Source organism: Pseudopipra pipra, chromosome Z (assembly GCF_036250125.1).
Source record: "Pseudopipra pipra isolate bDixPip1 chromosome Z, bDixPip1.hap1, whole genome shotgun sequence".
NCBI lineage: Eukaryota > Metazoa > Chordata > Aves > Passeriformes > Pipridae > Pseudopipra > Pseudopipra pipra.
In genome coordinates this window covers 37,285,717-37,306,554 of record NC_087581.1, presented here as the reverse complement: position 1 = coordinate 37,306,554, position 20,838 = coordinate 37,285,717, and the positions used below count along the sequence as shown (strand labels likewise).

The 20,838-nt window shown below is 36.2% G+C and overlaps 1 protein-coding gene across 15 annotated transcripts in view; it reads right to left on the bottom strand.

Annotated features, from left to right (window-relative positions):
- The window catches only part of NTRK2 (neurotrophic receptor tyrosine kinase 2), a 203,686-nt gene that overhangs the window by 105,001 nt on the left and 77,847 nt on the right, over nt 1-20,838 (bottom strand). For 3 of the 15 annotated variants that reach the window (XM_064643023.1, XM_064643025.1, XM_064643026.1), the window contains one exon: nt 18,183-18,254. The exons of 1 other annotated variant lie outside the window; for it this stretch is intronic. In XM_064643023.1, the coding sequence (XP_064499093.1) occupies nt 18,183-18,254 (72 nt within the window). Of the gene's footprint in view, nt 1-1,814; nt 7,976-8,141; nt 8,528-8,795; nt 8,865-8,889; nt 9,190-10,118; nt 10,170-18,182; nt 18,255-20,838 lie in introns of those variants that run through there. 11 more of the 15 variants (XM_064643027.1, XM_064643029.1, XM_064643030.1 and 8 more) reach the window with 11 other exon arrangements.

The window sequence follows — 20,838 nt, the reverse complement described above, 5'->3', positions numbered from 1 at the left end:
TTTCAAACCCACCTTTCTATTCTCTTCACTGACACTTGTTTTAGAAAACTGCACAGTGTATTTGCTTTTAACAGGTAAAATACACTGCCAAAAGGTCTTTCAATACAATTATCTATAAATTAAAACACAGTATCTTGTGACTTTTTTCAACCATTCTCATGGAACTGCAATATACAAAGAACTGCTTATTATGTGCTCTGCATTTTTCATTTAGAGCCTGATTACTAACATAATAAGAGGGAGAAACATCAATTACTCAACCTGAAAGGTGATCTTTAAATTCACTTTACCTTTAAAATAGTAACAGAATTATAAACTAATTTATGAAATTAACTTTTTATTCTTTAAGTATTTTAATGATGAAATTAGACAGAAATTACAATTTCTCAGGATACAAATATCCAATACATGCCATTTGTATTTTTTTTCTCATTTAAAAGAACAAAATATAGACTTCTACAACAATACTGTTAAGTTATAATTAATGTCCATTAAAAAATAAACCCTTGTTTGCATTTTTACACTAATTTGGATTATCAAGAATATTAAGACTTTTTTATTTCTTCTGTCTAAGTTCCTGGGCAGTGTAAATGGCTATTTTCACTTTTGCCTTTACTCAGCTTCATTTTTTGATCGTTCTCCCTAGATAATAACACCTTGCTCTACTGAGTCTGCAAACCCTATATTAAGAGTATTTCAATGGCAAGCTTGCTACCACTCAGAAAAATATCAAACACATCTCAGCATCTTCTATCTGGCATTTTCAAGAATCTAATATTTTATATTGTTTGAATACTTTCTTTAAAATAATTGTGTCTACCAGCTTAATCAACAGCACAATTTACCTGCAAGTCTTATTGAAAGATCCTCTTAGAAAAAGAACTGACCTTTATATTGAGACTGTTTCTTCTAGATATTGAGGATATATCAAATTAGTTCCAAAAGTACATTTTACATGGATGATGATAAAAAAGCATATGTGTAAAATACACTGCATAACACCACAACTGTTCAAAGAGATGAAATATTTGAAATTTTCTACAGGTATACAAAGCAAACTTGGTACAATACTTAGAGATCTGCTGAGCTCCCAGAAGAGAAAAACGTGGCAAAACATTTCAGAAGCAAGAAAATTAACATATAATCTGCTGCAGTCCAAATACAGCAATCAAGTTAATGGGAAAATATGACATGCCCTAGTAAGAAGCAAAAAAAGAGAAGAAGTTGGACATAAACTGTGACATAATCGTTTCATTTGTGTACTCCATTTCATTAGATCTGTCAAGAAATCCAGATGGTCTGGGCCAACAAACACAGTCACAAAGCAAAACATACCCTTCAAATCAGAGCAGTGATGTTTTCTCAAAATAGTTTGGAAAATAAGCACAGCTTACTTAAATATTTAAACAATCAACTTTTTCTACATTACGTAGTCAGTAGAGAAAGTGTGGATTGACATGTAAAAGTTGCTATCTTATGGCCAATAGCTGAATATGTAGTCATTTGGCCTGAATACCCATATGTGATTGAAGGTACATATTAAACGCATATACATTTAAACTAAATAGATACAAAACTACTGCAAAGAGGCTTTGAGGAGTGCTTTATAAACAGAGTAACCATTAAAGATCCTATAAAAATATAATCAAGGAGTGGAATCTCACTGTTTATCAGAAAACAAAAACAATAGCACATCTATAACAACAGATAATAGGTGCGGAACTCAAAGATTTATATATTTTCTAATGCACTGTGCTATTACTAATGAAATACAAGATCTGATCAGTTTACAAGCAGTGAAAAACACGATGATATGGAGTAATAAAACTTTATTGGCCTGTTAAAAGTAAGTTCATCAAGTCCATTTTTTATAAATATAGATTTTTCCAAACTGTTATGGTAGCATTTGTGAATAAAACCAATGATTGTCTGTTATTTACAAGAATATGAAACAGTTTCAGCAGGAAGAATTAGAGAGAAAAGAGGGAGAAAAGGCTCACAGTTTGCTGATGGATCACAGCTATGAATTTTTTAATCACAGAATCACAGAATGGGTCAGGTTGGAAGGGACCACAGGGGGTCACATGGTCCAACCTCCCTGCTCAAGCAGGGTCATCCCAGAGCACATGGCACAGGATTGCATCCAGATGGTTCTTGAATATCTCCAAGGGAGAGGGAGACTCCGCGACCTCTCTGGGCAATCTGTTCCAATGCTTGGTCACCTGCACAGCAAAGAAGTTTTTCCTCTTATTCCTGTGCCTCAGTTTCTACCCGTTGTCTCTTGTCCCAGTGCTTGCCATCCATGATGTGATGGTATGGTAGAAGGCAATTTCATGTTATCTTTAGAATATTACTTTTTTCCATGTATGAAAAAAATAATTCAGAAAAGAATGCTTATTTTCTATACTTTGATACTGACTGAATGACTCCTCCTATTTTTAAACTGAGCCTGAAACATAAAAAAGACCCAGGAACATAAAGCTCTGAATGGCAGTGGAAGACATCTAAAATGTATTTGTCAAAGACTCTGGTCTTGGGTTTGTGCAGTGGTTTGGCACCTCAATTCTGTTCTTGCACTAGTAAAGCCAATAATATCAATGAAACAGTTATGTTAAGAAAAAGGTCTCAGGAAAAAAAATCAAGATTTCTTTCCTGTTTGGTCGACATGCCTGATGATGAGCCCTGCTCTGCTTACATGAAGGAAAAATCAGAGCTACCATAAGAAAGCCATGACTTTACCCTCTACTTATTTGAATATTGGATGGTTCCCTGAAATCTTATATGATTGTTCTTGTCATTTCAGCTGAGGAAAAAGTTACAGTGAAAACATGTATGCAACGAGACAAGTTTCCTCCTGTATTAAGACATAATCTGCTTAGTAACACTGCTGTGAGTTGCTGCCTCTAGAGATTACAGGGAATTAATTGCCCTCTTCAAAATGAAAGCAGTTTGGCTCTACACTGGCTGCAACTCTGCTCCAGGCCAGGACAAATATGCTTATCCACCACACTCCGTGCAGCTGCAAAAACATTGCTAATCATGGAGGTTGCTATTAAAATTAGAAGGATAAAGCAATTCTATATGAAAACAATACACGTTCTAATGTGGGTTCTTTCAATCTTTTACGATGAAAATAAGGGAAACAGTTAACCTGAGGTTGATTAAAAGACAATAACGTGTTCTGCAAGTTCAGTCATACAGTCTACCTTCTTGTGGATCTAAACAGCTATATTTATTTCCAATCAATGCATCATTTCCTATTTTCAGAGCAGATTTACTTCGTATGAACAAAAGAAGAACAGAACAAATGGAAGTCAGCTTCAAAAGTTTGGGGATACACATTCCTATGGAAGTGGGACAATGACATGGGCTGTAACACATGTGAAATACACAGCATCAGCATTCTCTGTGCTCCCTATAATGCTGTATTCGTATTTCTCAACACTTCCAACTGTCCACAAACTCTTGCTCTGGAAATCTGGAACAACATGGATCTACATTCAATTTGGAGTACTTTACCACATCACATAATGATGACAAAGCCCTTCAAAAGGATATTCCAAGACCCTGCATATTTGTGCCCTATGGAGAACAGAGCTTACTACAGCTCATAAAGGAGGATATTGAGTTCTCTTAAGAGCAGAAAACAGAATGACTGAAAATTGGAAGGAAGAGGTCAGGGAAAATTACGAAGACGCAGAAAATACTAAAAACCTTCAGGTAAGCTTTTGGGGTTTTCTTTTGAAATATACACAAGCAAAACACTTAGTTGTCCAATCCACTAAAAACTTTGCAATTATTTCAAATGTTAAATATACAATTGGAAAAGGACAGCTGAATTAAAAAGAGGTCAGAAAGGATACATTTTTTTATCTATCTGATAATAGCTTCCAACTTTACAAACCATTCGCAAGTTTTTAAACATTTAAACAGATGCAAACAAACTGATGGTCTTCATGGTGATGATTAATTGTCAACTTATCATGAATGGCGAGGTAAAGGGATTGACAAAATGGACCTCTGCATGAAGGCTGTTGAGTAAGGGCCCAGTTGGAAGAGTATGGGTCATTCCTACATGGCAAAATTCCGTATGTTCTTTAATTTTTGAGAAACCATGCTCAGAAATTGGCTTTCTTAGGAAAAAAATAGATTTTTAGTGCTTCTGCTGACAGTCAAAAAAGAAAGAGTAATTCCTGCAAGAACTATTTGAAGTAAAATTGTTTTCAGTTAGCTATCCACAGGTTTTCTTGGCATTGTCTGCTGTTCCCTAGGATCTTGATCTTGCTCCTACTGAAATGCATGTTTTTCTTCACTGCTGCCTGGGAGAGATCCAGCTGGTAGACAAAGGCCCTGGAAAGGCTGAAGACTGCCTTTCACAGATTAGGGTACTCGGAGACATTGCCATGAAAATGTCTCGTACCAGCCTCTGTCTGACCTGGCTGTGAGCTCCCATGACTCTCATAAAAGAAAGACATGATTCCCAAACACCTTTCTGCTGGAGCAGCCTTTTTGAGTGCCCTTACCTTGTCTTTCATGGGAGGCAGCTGCAATAAGCACAACACTGGGCTCTGCCTGGGAAACAATCCACTTGTTTGCAATATAGACCTGGCCACTGGTCAAACTTCGACCAAATTCAACAAAAAGAGGTTTATTTAACAGAATGGATGATATGACTTGCCCCAAACCAAAACACCCCCAGCAGTGCTTCCTCTCCAGTCCCCAAACTAATCTATCCATCAAACTGCTCAACAGCTTATATGTCTCTGAGTATATTAAATGTCTATTTAAAACAAATTCTAGTACAAATAAACCCCTTCTAGCAGAACATTAGAAATATGTTTTTATTTTAGTTTCATATCTGGCACAGGGGAAAAAAATAGCAACTCTGCCTTTAGACATTTCATAGCCTCTTTTATTGCTCAGTGAAACAATATAAAAGCTTTTTAATGTCAAATCCTGGCTGTTCAGCAACTTTTACCATGTTAATGGTTCCTGCATGATTCTTAGTTTCAGTCTCACTTTATTTTAAGGAGGTCAAGAATTTGTAATTAACTGAGCCCTTTGTAAACCAACACCATTTGGGCAGATCATAATCTCTACAGTTAGAAGCAATGTCACTTACAATCAAGCTGAAAGACAGGAGCTAGTCAGTACTGTAATCTCCACATTAAACGTTTAGCTCCCTTGGTTTTAAGAGGCTCTGTCCACATACTGAAAAGGAACCATTTCAGGAACTCGTAGTCTTTCCATCAAGCATTAAACTTCTGTGTTAAGATGTTATTAGTAACAAATCAGGTGCTGCAATCCATAAGGTTCTGTGAATATCTGCATCAAGTAATAGTGCATCATGTGGCTAACATAATGTAGTACAAAATACGTAAGAAGGATATTCTACAATATAGATATAAAAATATATATATTTCGGTGGTGCATAAATCAGTTGTTGTTTATTAAAGTTACCTCCATGATTACATAAAATCCAAAACACTGTGTCAGTACATACTGAAACATTTGAAGGTCAAACCTACCCCTGTATGATAAAGATGAACTGCAAAGTGCTACAAAATAAATTACAAAAAATTACATAAAATCCCCAATCAATAACTGTGCATATTTATGCATATAAATATTATGAATCTGAAAGAACTACCTTTTAAAGTTAAATATTTCAAAAATCAACTGCCAAATTCCAGCTCTTTGAGTTTGCTTTTTCCCTGCCAAAAGAAAAGGGTTCAGATTCTCACCTCGTTTATTTGGAAATAAATTGTGAGCACATAACTGAGATATGCTGACTTTGTACCAACAAAACCTCAAACTGGAATTTCAGATACTGGTCAAGCACTGCTCATGATCCAACATATGTTTGATGTAAGTCCACTGACTTTAGTTCATATATTGCTGCTAAATGATTCTCCACTGATTTAGAATCAGCTCAATGACATCAGATATTATTTCAACAGGAAGAGAGATGCATGGTTAAGCAAGAAGTCTGAGAAGAAAATAATTAAAAGGAAGTTAAAAGTGAACCAGTAAGCAGAAGAGAAAGTTATGATCTCTGGAAAATAAGACCATGTCTACATAGACTCAGGGAGAAAAAAAGCAAACATTCCTAATATTGTTTTTGAGGAACAGCAGAACACTTGTTGTCATCTAACTTCAGACAGAACTATGATGGATATCCTTAATTGCTGCCATCCCTCCCCAAATCACCACAGTATGTGCAGGGCGACAAAGACAACATGATTCCTAGGTCATCATTGACTTCCAGTTCTGTCCTCTTCTTTAGTGTGGGGAGAAGAACACATCTTTAGGACAGATTTTTAGCAACTGCAGCTCCCCATCCCTTACCAGTGGCAAGAGAGAAGAAATTTCTTACTACATAGGCCTAGAAGAATGCAAATGTAGACACATTTCTTGACTAAAAAGGATATTTCCAAAACTTGAGCACAGCAGGAATAAAGAACGTGGATGCAAGAGACTCAAGAGAACACAAGAAACAAGCTGAAGGACTAAGAGTCTTAAAAGGCAAAAAGTAAGTAAGTTTACAGATATAGAACAAAAGAATCAAGATAGTATTGTAGAAAGAGAGGCATGGTGTATGGCTGAAAAGACTGCAGCAAAAGACAACAAAACGGTGTTATGATGGAAGAGTGAAAATGGCTGCAATTAAAAAGCAGTAACAACGAAAAGCAAATACTGGAGACACAAACAGTATCTACTCTGCTTTTTTACTACACATAATTGTAGGAATTAAAATCAAACTGTATCTCAAAAATGTAATCAAAATGGACAGAAACATAAGCACCTATCTCAGTTTTTTGCTGCTAGTCTTTGTAGCTCTCAGTTGAAAAAAACCCAACAAACCAGAAACTTCATATTTCATAGAATTCCTTAAACTGAAAAGATCAAAGCAGAAACTCAGGATTTTGATAGGTAAATAGAATGAAAATTAATTTCTAGCACTCCATCTAAATGCCATACTTGCTCTTGCAATATGCTCGTGCCTTCACTTAGCTTCACATGTTAAACTCTTCTCTGAAGTATACTGAAGCATATTCTGAAGCATACTTCACAGTTAAATACGAACAGTTAAACAAGCCTTTAAGTCTACAGTCTGAAGGAACAGCCACATACTGTTATTATTCTTATTCTTGGCTGAGAATCAGCATTCTGTCCTACTACAAATTTGTATGTTCATCTAAACTTATGGACTATCCTGAATAAGCATGACCTAACTGAATGTCTAAGTGGTGGTGCTGCTTCAATACCCAAACACTAACAAACAGTACTGCCACCTTTCTGTATACATTTTAGACTCTCCATCTTCTGGTAAAGTCAGTGGAACTACATTCATAAAAAGACTTGCAGGGCCAGCTCTGCAATTTACTGCTTCATGACTTAGGACCGTATCCTGCAAATACACAAGAACTTAACCTTAAAGAATGTGAGCATTCCCACTGAAATCAGTGGGCTTACACACACACTCAAGTAATGCAGAAGTTTTGCAGAGGCATTAATGCAATAAAATAAAAGCAGCTTTGCAGTTCACCTTTGATAAATATTATTTATAAAATCAACATCTTTCCAGTTAAGTTCAAACAGAAAAAAATAGTTGACAGAGGAAACAATATAATGTCATTTCATCTCAATGTCATTTTGGAAGATACAGTGAGGACAAGGCAATAGGAAAGAGTGTGGTAGCTTATTTCTGGACTTTCTTGAGTTTTTTAGCTGCCTCAGGGCTTTGCTTTGCCCCGCTCTTGCAAAAACAGCTACTGATTTGAATGTACGTCTACAGTTCTCCATACAGAACCAATGACTAAAAGAGAATCCAAGGGAGGTGACACTTCACTGGGCAAGAACACTGTCCACTCCCTACTGTGCAGCATACAGATTCCACAAGCTCAACAGCCCCTCTCATCTTTTCCTTATTTCATTTACCCATCCAGTGGGATCTTATGAAATAAAACAAAACCTAAAAGAAACAAAATAAAATGTGAGAAATCATGCTTAAAAAAAATCAAAGAAAAATTAACATAAAAGACCAAATACAAATGAATACTTAACAATCAAACACATACATATAAAATGCATTTAAAGCATACATAAAGTGTTACATAAAAACTGTATATGAATTTATGAAAATGACAACATTAGCTCTATCTTGTGGCCAAAGATTTTATTTGTTTACTAAAAATGTGGAGTGTGCTATATGTTTGTCTTTAACGTATACTCATATTGAGCTGTAATGCAATAAATATAGAATTTTTCAACCAAGGACTGTACTATGCATGGGTTAGAAAAACTTCAGTCAGGTATTCTGCCTGGTGTCCACAATTAAGTTCTCTGTCTTTAGTACGTGACACCAACTAAGTAAAGGGTACCCCTCTACACCAGAGAGATATTCTAAGTACAACACCAGGGTTCTCTGTAACTTTCCACACCTCAGCTCTGTGCACATCATCATTTCTGCCTGCTCCAAACAGGTTCCTGCCCCTGACTTTGTAATGGCAGAAAAACAGTGGACCTGGGGAAAACATTAGTCAATTATCTTGACATTTATTGTTTTTAAATATCAACAGGAACTTAAACATCAACAACTAAATATGATGGCACATTGAAACACAAAAAAAAATCCCTAGGACATGTTCTGTTCTGAGATGAAGGAGAAACCTATCCCCCAAACCTTACTTGACTGTCTAAGGCTAAAAACTTTAAAAAATGCTATGTAGGGCCCTGTGTAAAATTAAACTAGCTGACTAGCACAAATACTTCCTAGAACAGCATTGTCTTACCCAGTCTGTTGTTATCTGATGCAGTTGAGTTATTATGTACATCACTGTTGACAGTCACCATTACTTGTTCTAATGACATTTGAAAAAAACATGTGTGAGAATTATACTAATCATCTGCAAACGTAAATTTCAGCAGTAGTTTTTGTTTGTTTCTTTTCAGGGTTTTTTTACCTTGGTTTAATAAGTCCTCAATGTTTGTAAAGACTGAAAGCTTATCAATATTCCACAGAAATTTAAACAATTCAGAGCCAAATCTTGATTTGTTTTAAAAAATTGGAACTTACATTATGAGTTTCAAGAGAAGTTGAATGTGACTGTTAGTAACAATGATTAATTCATTTACACTGCATTTTCTTGCTTGTTCTAATCTTGAGGCACTCTTAGTACTTCTACCCTGAAAGGAGGTAATCACACATACAGAAGTTGAATGTGCTAGCTTATGCAACCCCACATTTCTAAAAGTATGCGGTAAAATGCCTTTTCTTTGAAACAATTAATAAGGTTTAGCGTAAGATGTCAAGAAAAAACAAAGGAATCTGCTAATTCACATACAAAAATATAGTATCAGCCTCATTTCAGAACAGTAAGTAATTTTCTGAAGGAGGTTTAGAATTTACAGGTTGGATGGAAAGGGAGAAATATTGTTGGGGTTTTCGTAGTCTAGAACTGAGAGCTACTGCCTGATTGCTACTTTCCCTTCAAATTTCCGAGGCCATTCAGACCTCCTCTGTGGAATTTTGTTTTCTTAAATATGTGAGATTGCATACATTCTTGTCAACTAAGTCAGACGCATACATGTAAAACCACACATCTATACCACACATTTAACATCAAAGCAAATAATTGCAAGTGAAAGCTTTTTGGCCTTTTATTTTGTTTCTTACCTGGTCTGCTGCAATCACAGTGAAATCATATTGCTGTTTAAAGTCATTTCTGAATTTTGAGAAGTTTCAACTGCTGAACTACTACTCAGTGAATAGTCATGGGCAAACACAGATAGAAAACAGATCTGCTTACAACTCCTGTAAACTTCAGATCATGATAAGCCATATGCAGGGAGGTGGAGGGGGTTGGGAAGGCAGCATAACTAAGGAAAGTGAACCAATGTGTTCTTGCAAACCACCAGAGGTGCTTAGGGACATGGTTTAGTGGACTTGGTAATGTTAGGTTAATGGTTGGACCTCATGATCTTAAGGGTATTTTTCAACCTAATTAATTCTCTTACTCTATATTCTTAGTTGCTTTTGCATGTATATTAGTAATCCTATTAGTCAATAGTGGTATCTAAAACAGCCACTATGAAAGAAGCCGCAGACCTAGGACCTGAGCAGTCTACAGGAGTCAAGAAGTCCACAAGAGAGTCCTGAAGTCCTACTGAAGGCAGAAGAATTAATCACAATGAATTTTTAAATGCATTGTTAAATCTTTATTAAATATTTATTATTAAATCTTTCTTTTAAAGAAAAAAAATTGGTTAACAGAAAGGAGTCCAGAAAATCAGAGAGAAAAGAAAACAGTGAAAGAAAAGAAAAAGGTGAAAAAGAAGAAGAGAGTCTATTGACTTTATTCATTGAAACATGGAAAGCAACCAGGTGAAGTACATAGAAATGAAAAGGATACATGAATACAGCATAATTGTGGGGAGTGGGGCAGGAGGGAACAGGGGAGAGGAGGGGGGAAGTGGTATGTGTGAAGGGGATAAGAAGGCTCTAGAAGAACACTGATGAAATGAAACAAGGAAATAGGACTGAAATATAAAGATGCAGAAACTGAATGGAAGTGTTTTAAAATAATGGTTCCAGAAAAAGTACAAAAAGTTGCAAACCCCTTAAGCAGCAGGCAATATGAACTTAACTGGTACACTAGATCTCTGACTATTTGGAGTCATTGAGCTAACAAAGGCAAAATGTTATGGGCAGTGGCTGTTTAGAAGATTTCTTATGTCCTAACTTTCAGCCTCTCATTTGGCTTCTTAGAGTTCAAATGCTCAAATGCAGTCAGGCAAGTTGAAGCAAAGCCTGATCTTGGCTTGAGTTGCTGTCAGGGCACTGGATTCTGAGTTTAATATTAGTTTTAAAAGAATACTGCTGTTATATAAGCTGCCACTCAGACTTGCAAAGGAAAGTACACTAAAGAATAAAAATAAAATCTCAAAATAAAAGTGGAAGACAGAAAAAAACTATCCTTATTCCCTGTACAAGGAATGGCAGAACTTCATTCATCCTTTAAAGGAACATTATGAATCTGTCTCTCTCAAATGCAAATTTATCCAAGACAGTAAAGAAAATATTAAGTAGCTTAAAATGTAACCTGGTGATAACTTTATTTCCAGCAGCAGCTTTTCATTCAAAGAGCTTTGAAATCAGCACTGTATTAATTATTAGTCTTTAAACAAACAGCCTAAAGAATTTGGAGTACACTATTTTGAGAATATCAAATTTAAGTCTAATTGCTCTCCCTCAAAGAGAAATTATGTAGTTTGAATTATGTTATTAACAAGGACCCACTTGAGCCATCAGTGGAACTTTTTTAATACTACTTTCTGGAAGTACCACAGATGACTATCTCACGAGCTTTGCAGACCTGTATCTGGGATACCGGATGACCTGGAATGTCCTAAGGGTTTACTGTCATTGGAGCTGAATAAACTGTCATTGATGAATTGTTTCTAGCTTTCTACTCATTAGAGAAGAAAGAGTAAAAAAAAAAGGTATGACAGCAAACCCCTGTGTTTATACATACTGAACTGATTCTGAAAGAGCCTTTCATAAACATGATCCTTTTCATATGTAAAGAAGCCAATTTTTTTCCTTCTTCAACGAGCACACAACAAAACACTGAGCAGTCACTGGCATCATAACATCTTATGCATCATAACATCTAATGTATTGCCATATTTGGGAACATCACTGTTCTGAGAATAGTCACACATTCTCATGGGCTCAATTTCTACCTGTTCCAAATAATCTCAATCATCCCCCTTCTCACTGGTTATGCTCTCTACAAGCCCCCACTCAAGTCATTCAGAAAGGAAAATGTTACAACATGGTCATATTCTGAACTTTTTTCTCAAAGCAAGATGCTAAATTTTAGAAGTGTAAAATCCTTTATGCTCCAACAGGATTTGAAATAATGTATTTCAATGAGTTGTATATAAACTGGAGGTCTGCAGTCAGACTTTCTTGGTCATTATAAACCTGATCTAAACTCTGTCAGAATAAATAAAAGTTTCCTATAATGATGACTTAAGTGAATTAAAACATAAATTTTATATACTCACATCCCAATTGCCAGTTATGTCTCTACATATGAGTTGCATAAATTTGGAGATCATGTATGTAAACTCAAGCATTCAAGGGAAAGTACAAGCAAAAGAAGTGCTGAGAAATTGAAACTTTCTATAATGTGAAGTCTCATCCCACCTTCTCTCTTCACCAAGTGCATAAGGTTTATTATAAGAAGAATGTTATTTGGATCCTTGATCCAAACAGAGTATTTTGAATCAAAAAACAATTTACATTTTTACTCTTTTCCACTGAAGGAAATCAAGCATACAGGACATGTATCTCTGATCTTTTTAAATGAACCATGACTTATACGGAGGAAGCTCAAATTGCTGACTGGAAGGGACGAAGGCAAAGAGAATATGCAGTTGCGTTATCAGTTTCTGGTTTCCAGTAGGAAACAAAATTTATTCCTAGTTTTATTTGCTTGTTGGATTTAAGCCTGCTTCAAAGAGCAGTACTGGCTAATGCTGTGGCAAAATGAGGACAAAATGTCACCTAATTTAGCAAGAAGAGGCTCCTGTATAGATTTCTGGAGAATGTTTGTTGCACAAAGAAGATGAATGTCTTCTAGAGCAATTCAGTAGAAGATGAAGTTGCCTTAAGAAATCCATACTTCTCAGAATTTTGCAGATTTTGCATGCACCAGGCTCAATACTGCCTTGTGTTTCAGAGCACAGTAACATAAACATTTAATATAATATTTTCCTTCCTTCTAATGATCGTTTTTAACCCCTGAAGTACTATATATGAAGTAACACCATATTTTTAATTTCTATAGTTAAGATCTCTAATGACAAGTATAAATATTACTCTTTTACCGAAAGACAAAAGCATAGATAGAAGACAAACAAACTAACTTATTAGCAGCCAGGGATTCACTGAAAATTCTGTATCTCAATTACACATCAGTGTCTCTCTTCAGATCAGATTTTCCCATAACTGAATTTACTTAGTAGTTGGAAAAACTAGGAGCAAAAGAGACTAAATAGTCTATCCCATGAAGTTGTACGTCAAGATAAAGAGTCTTGATCCTTTTACATGTTCCAGTTGCTTACAACAGGAAGGCAGCACACAATATAATCAATATAGTATCATATTAAACTGAGGACTATTTACAGTAACTGAAAACGAAAAAGTTTTTGTTCTCCTTTCCAATTCTTAAAAATATCCAGTATATTTTAAAGATTTCTTTTCCACTATCACTATCTTTTCCTCTAATGTTTAAATTTATGCTCCATAGTTTGTCATTTTATGGATGCCGCCATCTGTATGAGATTTTCAAATAGGCTTAATAAAATTGGAGTCATCTACATCAGTGTTGCAGGCAGTATTCAATCTATTTAATGGTTTGTTTCATTGATCTACAAGTTCATAAAATGAGAATGGGGGTCGAAGAGAATTATATATACGTTAGTACAGAACCCTATAAAGCTGTTCTCACTCTGAAGTAAGTTAGAACTAAGAGATGCTAAAACTCAACCTTTTTACTCAGCATTTTAGAAGCAAAAAATATTTTGGGTAACAGTCCTGTACATTGCTACCAAGGATCATTTAATATCTTGATCTGTTTTTCCTTAGTTTGATTTGGAGTTTTGATTTTATTTCCCAGTATGACACACTGGAAGACATGCTCATTTTCCAAGCAGGCAGCAGAAAACAAAACATTTTTGTTTGCACTCTTAAGGACAAGATATTCCATCTTTCTCAATGAGAGCCATTATCCTCCTATCCTCAAACACACTATCCAAAAGAAGTTTCCTTTTACAGTGATGAGGTTGTTGGTGTAGTTGTTTTGCTTCCTATTGATTATTGAGAGCCAAGGACATTAAGAGCTGAAGCTTAAACTACCAGTGCACAGAGATAGTCAGTATATATATTTTGGACAGCTTCTAATTCAGGGACAGGTTAAATTAAAAAAGCGACAGTGTGAATAAGGAACTGTTCAGAAACTTTAACAGAACTCTATTAACAGCATCTCCCCACAGAACCACAGCAAATGCGCACTAATAGAAACCCAGTTAATAGGAAAGAGCATAGCAATTACTATCTGCATACACATTTTAAAACATGGATGGCTGTGTGTTATTTTACACTTTATTTGCATGAAACACTGTATGCCCAAGAGATCAATCAATAGATCAACGGATGCTTTCTCAAAGCTTTCTGCAAGTACTGGAAAAGTCAAAGCTGTTAGGAAAAAAGGCTCTTTACCTTATGACATTCCTAGGATTTGTGTTTAATACACTCATTGGTATGCATGTAAAATACAGAAACCCTACTAAACAGATACAGTGTTGACAAGTGTCAGTTTACAGCCACAATAAAGAAAATCAGAGCACATGAAAGGACAGCATAATTACGTCTTGTCCCTTTGAAAAAGAGAACCACTATCAACTTTGAAACTGTTCTGTCTCTACCCAAATATTTAAGACAACTCTAACATCATGTTAGCTTGCATAATTCCAAGGATCAATAAATATTCTATATTTTCAAGACATGACCTCTTGACAGGACCTGGTAAGCCAGTTTTTATATACAAATTAGGGAAATAATGTTGCTCATTACAGTACAATATGACTTACAGAACTCATAACATATATTCACACATATTCAATTATAATGGGATTATTTTGCTTACTGCTGCCTTACAATAATATTAACACCTTTGATCAGCTACAGTCCTCATTGTTGTTATTGAGCAATTCTCCAGTCTCCTTCCTATGGCATTTTATCTTGAGTTTGTGAAATCTGAATACTTCTTGCAGGATGTATCTCATAATCGCTCAGTGCCTCTAGTAAAACAACTGTGGCATTTTTTTTACTTTATTAATCTCAACTGCCTTCCTTTAAAGTCACTACTAATCAAGCACTTCCATGTGGCAATTAAAAATCTTCCTCAAAAAAAGTGATCTATACATGGTCAATGAAGAAGATACTGGAATGATAGCAAGCAACCAAGAGCCAAATTTCAGCTAGTCCCATTAATATCATGCTCCATGAAGACTACGACATTTCTATACATCTCTTCTTCCTCTCTCCTCTGCAGATTTTAAGGTCCAGGAGCAGAGATCACTGCCACATTTGGATATCTTGGCTCAAGTATTTCCCATGGGGAGTCAAGTTGAGCCAGCACAGGTATATGAAGGGTAGGTTCTGTTTGACAAACCTGGTCTGCTGCTATGACGAGGTGATGCACTTCGTGGATGAATATTGTCTGTGAATATTGTCTGCCTGGGCTTTAGTAAAGCCTTTAACACCATCTCCCACAGCATTCTCCTCGATAAACTGGCTGCTTATGGCTTGGATGAGTGCTGTTCATGGGGTTAAAAACTGAAGGGATGGCTGGGCCCAGAGGGTGGTGGTAAATGGAGTTATATCCAGCTGACAGCCAGTCACCAGTGGTGTTTCCCAGGGAAAAACCGAAAATACCATAAAAATGCTCCTAGTCATCTCTTACCATAAATCCAATGTCACGGAACAGGGAAGAGACAACCTTACAGTTGCCTCCACTGAACTTTTAACTACACTAGTCCTCCCTCCACAGCAACATATAGGTTTGAGGTAGGTGAAGGATGAGGCACAGGATGTTTCCTCATGAATGTCATGGTCTGAATTTACATTACCGAAAAGTCATCTCAAAGTTTTGCACATATCTTGTAGGCAGCTTGAAGAATATACAGTTGGGTCCTGCATCTATTTCATAGAATCATAGAATTAGCCGGGTTGGAAAAGACCTCCAAGATCATCAAGTCCAACCCTTGATCCAACACCACCGCAGTTACTAGACCATGGCACTAAGAGCCACATCCAGTCTCATCTTAAAAATCCAGGGACGGAGAACCCACCACTTCCCTGGGCAGCCCATTCCAATGCCTGATTACCCCCCCCATACAAAATTTCTTCCTGATATCCAACCTGAACCTCCCCTGGCACAGCTTAAGACTATGCTCTCTTGTCCTACTGCTGGTTGCAAATATCCTTTCCCTCTCCGTGTAAGTGAAACAAACTCCTGTGCTGTTAACCAATCAAAGAAAACCACTATCAAACATATTACTGTCATATAACTTTGTAGGGACAGAACCAGGAAAGGAAGAGTGCTATTGCTCAGTTATCTCTGTAGCATTGCCAGGGTGAGCCTTCTGAATTTCCCTCCTTGTACCTGTATTAAGGTTAATAAAAGCTTGAAATTAATTTGAAATAAGTGATATTTCTTCCGAAAGAAGAAAGATTTATGCTTTCATTGGTGACAATTCACCCTGAAGAAATTTTTAAGAAAAGCAGAGTCCTCAGTCTTTATAGTTAAATACTCTTGCCTTTCCAATCAATAAATAGACAATCCCGTACACCTGACTCTTCTTTGGTCAGGCATACAGAATGCCGACTTTTGGGCTCCAGAAACCAAACAGGTCCCAGCCTGCAACAGTTACAGGTCAGGAGTCCATGGAACTTGGCAATGCTTTGGCCATGATTTTGCCAGCACTGACCAACGTGATGCTCTCCACTTCAGCTACTGCCTCTGCAGAAAGAACCAGCAATAGTGCTATACTCACCTTCCTTTCATGAGATCGCGTTCCCATCTCATCCCCACCTCCCCAGCCTCCTCCCAGAAACCAAACTCAAGACTTATATGGAGCAAGGCTGCTGCAAACTAGAGCTTGATTGACTCTACCACACTAGAGTAATCATGTGAATTTGGATGTGGAACAGACAGACAAAAAGATCAGAACAGTAGATAACAAGCCAAAACCTCCTTGGTGTGAATGGGATGTGCAAGCCTACTTGCTCCCAGACCTGTGTGCTAACATAAAGACTTCAAAGATAGAGGCTCAAGAACACATTTGTGTCAGTAAATAAAAAGACATCAGAGCCCAGGCATAAGCAACGGTGTATCTTTTTTCATCCACAATTATTTATTCTACATTAAAGTAAGTTGCCATTTTGGCCTAAGATAAATAGCAGTTTCCTAAACAATGTTCCAGTATGTCTCAAAGGAGAATGTGTATCAGAAATTATTTTCAAGTATGTATGAGGCCATCTTATTTGAAGAATGAGGGAGAAGAGAGATTTAAACCTATGGTCACGATCTGTGCCTTTCCCTAAGGGCCAGAGAATGTGCCCTAGCCCCAGCTGCTTTGATGGCATACTAGTAGCCTCAAACACTGCTGTGCTTTGCCCCAGAACTGAGTGAAATTATACAGTACATGCAAATCACACACTGCCTACTCTCCAGGGGGACCACTTAAGAGATAATACAGAACCGAGTTATTTCTGATTACCTGAAGTTAATTGGAAGAGGTGAGTCAGTTAGGTGAAATGCATGTTATTATTGCAACTGGTTTTATAATTTTCAAAATAATTGTACCAATACTTATTAGTGTAGGGCCTAAAGCCCTGGCTTTTGGCCAATTATAATTATTTAGGCTTGTTGCCATGAATTAGTATTGATGGAACACAAAGCAGTTTTTGACATTCTGTCTGAAAAACAGTATTAAAGGCACTTGAGAGCTTTTGTGATTTTACTCTTGCCTGGACTGGAAAATAAGATGTTGACTGAAAACATATTAACAAACTTTAAAAAAAAAACCCACCCAAAATGAACACACATCTAAGATCAGTAGTCTAAACACAAGATTTGGGACTTCTCCCTGAATACACAGCCGGGTTTTCTACACCAAATGGATTCATATCAATTGATTCACAATATATTTGCAATGAGCAAAATGGGACAGCAAGTTACATTCTCACACGACTATTTGGGCCATCCCAATTTTTCAAATATTTCCTCAAATCCCTTTTAAGCCCTGCTCAAAGCCCTGACATTTAGACAAAAGGAATTTCCCAGATTCATAGAGGAACCTAACATGCATCATTAATAATTCACAATTTCGACTGCATATATACTTTTTTTAAATAAATGTATGTATTCATGTATACAGACATAGACATAACAGGATACATACATTCTGGAAAAATAACTGGAAACAAATATAGTTATTTTATAATTACATCTGTTCTAAGAATAAATAATTCTATAAATTCATCAGGTATATTTAATAACAACACTCTTTACAGGTTAGTCTGAATAGCTTTATTATCTCACCTTCATTGTCGCAGTCTTGCAATGAAAGCCATATTTGATCTACCAGACCAACTCCTTTTACTTCACCATGAACTGGAATGGAATGCACTACCATTAATGCAGTTGTCAAGGGTTTGGTTTGCAATTGCCAATTCTACTCTTTTTTTAATATTTATATTTCTTCATCAATTGCCTTATTTCATCCTACTCTGCAGAACGGAAAACATTCATTGTGATACTTTTAGATTGTTCTCAGTTCACATTTTTCACCCTTAGGCATCTATAACATGAGGAAGGCTATAACTATTGATATTTTTTGGACTGGAATCTATCAGACACAACTTGTACACGTATTTTAGAGCTAAATACGTGTCACTTAAAAATCTTTATGAAAAATTGTAATATGCTTTATCATAAGCAGTGAAGAGATATTCTTCAGACACTGGCCAAATTCTTCTTGGTACATATTCTTGGCCTACAAAGACAAACTTAATGTATGTGCAGAAGTCTTCTGCACAGAAGTCAAGAGTCATACTCTTAGTCATCCTGCATGCAGGAGTTTTTTGTTTGGCGCTTATGGGTTATGTCTCGGACTTTCGCTTTTGTTGGGGATCATATAGAGGCAAAAACCTGACTCATTAACAGCCAAGTCAGGAATTCACTGGGTTAATGAATTCTCAGAAGACATAGCATCAAAACAGCTTGTTCAGCACCTGGCCCGATTCCTCACTCCCATTAACCTTTAACCAACTTGCGCTTCTCTGTTGTGTCAGAGACCCTGGTGTTCCCTTACTGCTTCCTGTAAGGCAATGCAGCTAAACAACAGGTTTCTACACCTCCTCCTGTTCTACTCCAAGGTATCTCAGCACGAGGCATCACAATAAACATTAAAAGAAAATTTAGAAATTCAGTGCTAAGTATTCTTTGCAACACGAAAAAAATGAACTTCACATGCAAAGGCAGCAGATCTATGGCCAGCAGACCTGGTTATATGTTATGAATTCAATTACAGGGAAAAACATCTAAAAAAAAAAATATATATATATATATAAAAGTGAACACCAGCCAAAATGTCAAGGCTCAATTTAAATCATCTACTTAAATTATACTGCTTGAAAATTTGTGTAACTGCACATTTTATATATATGTACACACAAACTCCCTCCAACATATTTCACATGAGTCACTGAAGAGCTTTTTCCTCAGAAATTATATTAACGTTAAAAAACAGCAACAGAAATAGATTTTCTATTACTAGCATTTTATGAACAGCATAAAATCAATAGAATATATAAAAAACTGATTTGGGCAATATTAAATATTTGTCAGGAGAATGGGCTACGTGAACCGTGGACCTTCTCTGACTGATTAGGGATTATGACCAAGAGCAGATTTAGACCCGTCACGTTCAACAAGCATGATTAACTATGTTCATAATATTCTACAATAAAGCTGACCTCCAGAAGCTTGCTCCTGAAATTATTATGATAACCCTCAAGTCTGTCATGACTTTAGACCTTTATCCTGTCCAGATTTTCCTAAAAAGCAGGAGAAGGAAGAGATGATTGCCTGAATTTTATTTATTTTTCAGTTAACATAAAAATCATACTGGATCAACCTTTTTAGCTCCTACAAATACATCCAGCTTATTCTACTCAAGTTAACAGATCTTAAATATCACTTTTAAGCCACAGAATTTAACTTTCTAAAAGCAGAAATTGTAAAGTAGTATAATGTCTTCATGAAAGCGGAAGTATTGAAAGAGGCATAGGCAGCCTTGCTTGCTTCTTGACGAAGCATCAAATCTGTATTTTGGCAGCTTATTCAGAAAGCAAATGCTTCGATGAGAGAACAGTCTAACATGATTCTAAACAAAAGATATTAAAATATTTTTCAGTATTTTTGACCATTTATGATATTTTCAAACCAGGAAAGATAAATTTTTCCACTCCCATTAAAGAAATGTTGTTTCCTTTTCTGCAATTTAAATACTGGATCTAGTACTCCCCTTAGGGTTTACAATACAACTTCAGAAAGTGAGGTGAGTTAATGAGTACGTAACAAGTTTACTTAATCTACACTGAATTTAATTCTAAATAAACGGAAAAAATGTGTCATAAATGTACCAAAAAAGTAGACAAAATAAATAGTATTTTTAAAAATATATATTTCATTTCCAGCTCTGGAAAACAAATTGCCAGAACACATTAAGAAGTATCATCGCTCATGCAGTGGAAAAAACCTTTCCCTTGCAAAGACAGAAACTTAATTTTCCACAACTCAACTCTATTTTACAGATCTTGCAAAATCAAATAACTGACATATGATATAACACTGCTTCACAGCTTTCCTGTCCCTAATACAACCACAGGATTATTGGAGATATGATGACAGAGGGAAAGCCCCTTTCATGCCTGACACGAAGCCATTTATGAGCACAGCACCCTGTACTTGAATCAAGGCAGAGCCCTCTACTATAATGATATGACTTTCTGTCCAAGTACATTTATGCTAAGAGTTATTGATGATAACCTCAATTAAAATAGTAATTAAATCCTCAAAAACACTCCTATGATGGGCAAGGGTTGTGAGAAGGACAGAGACCAAACAGCAGTTGTGACCTTGAAAAAAAAGTATTGATCTGATTTTGCCTTGTGAAAGGAAGGATGGGAAACTC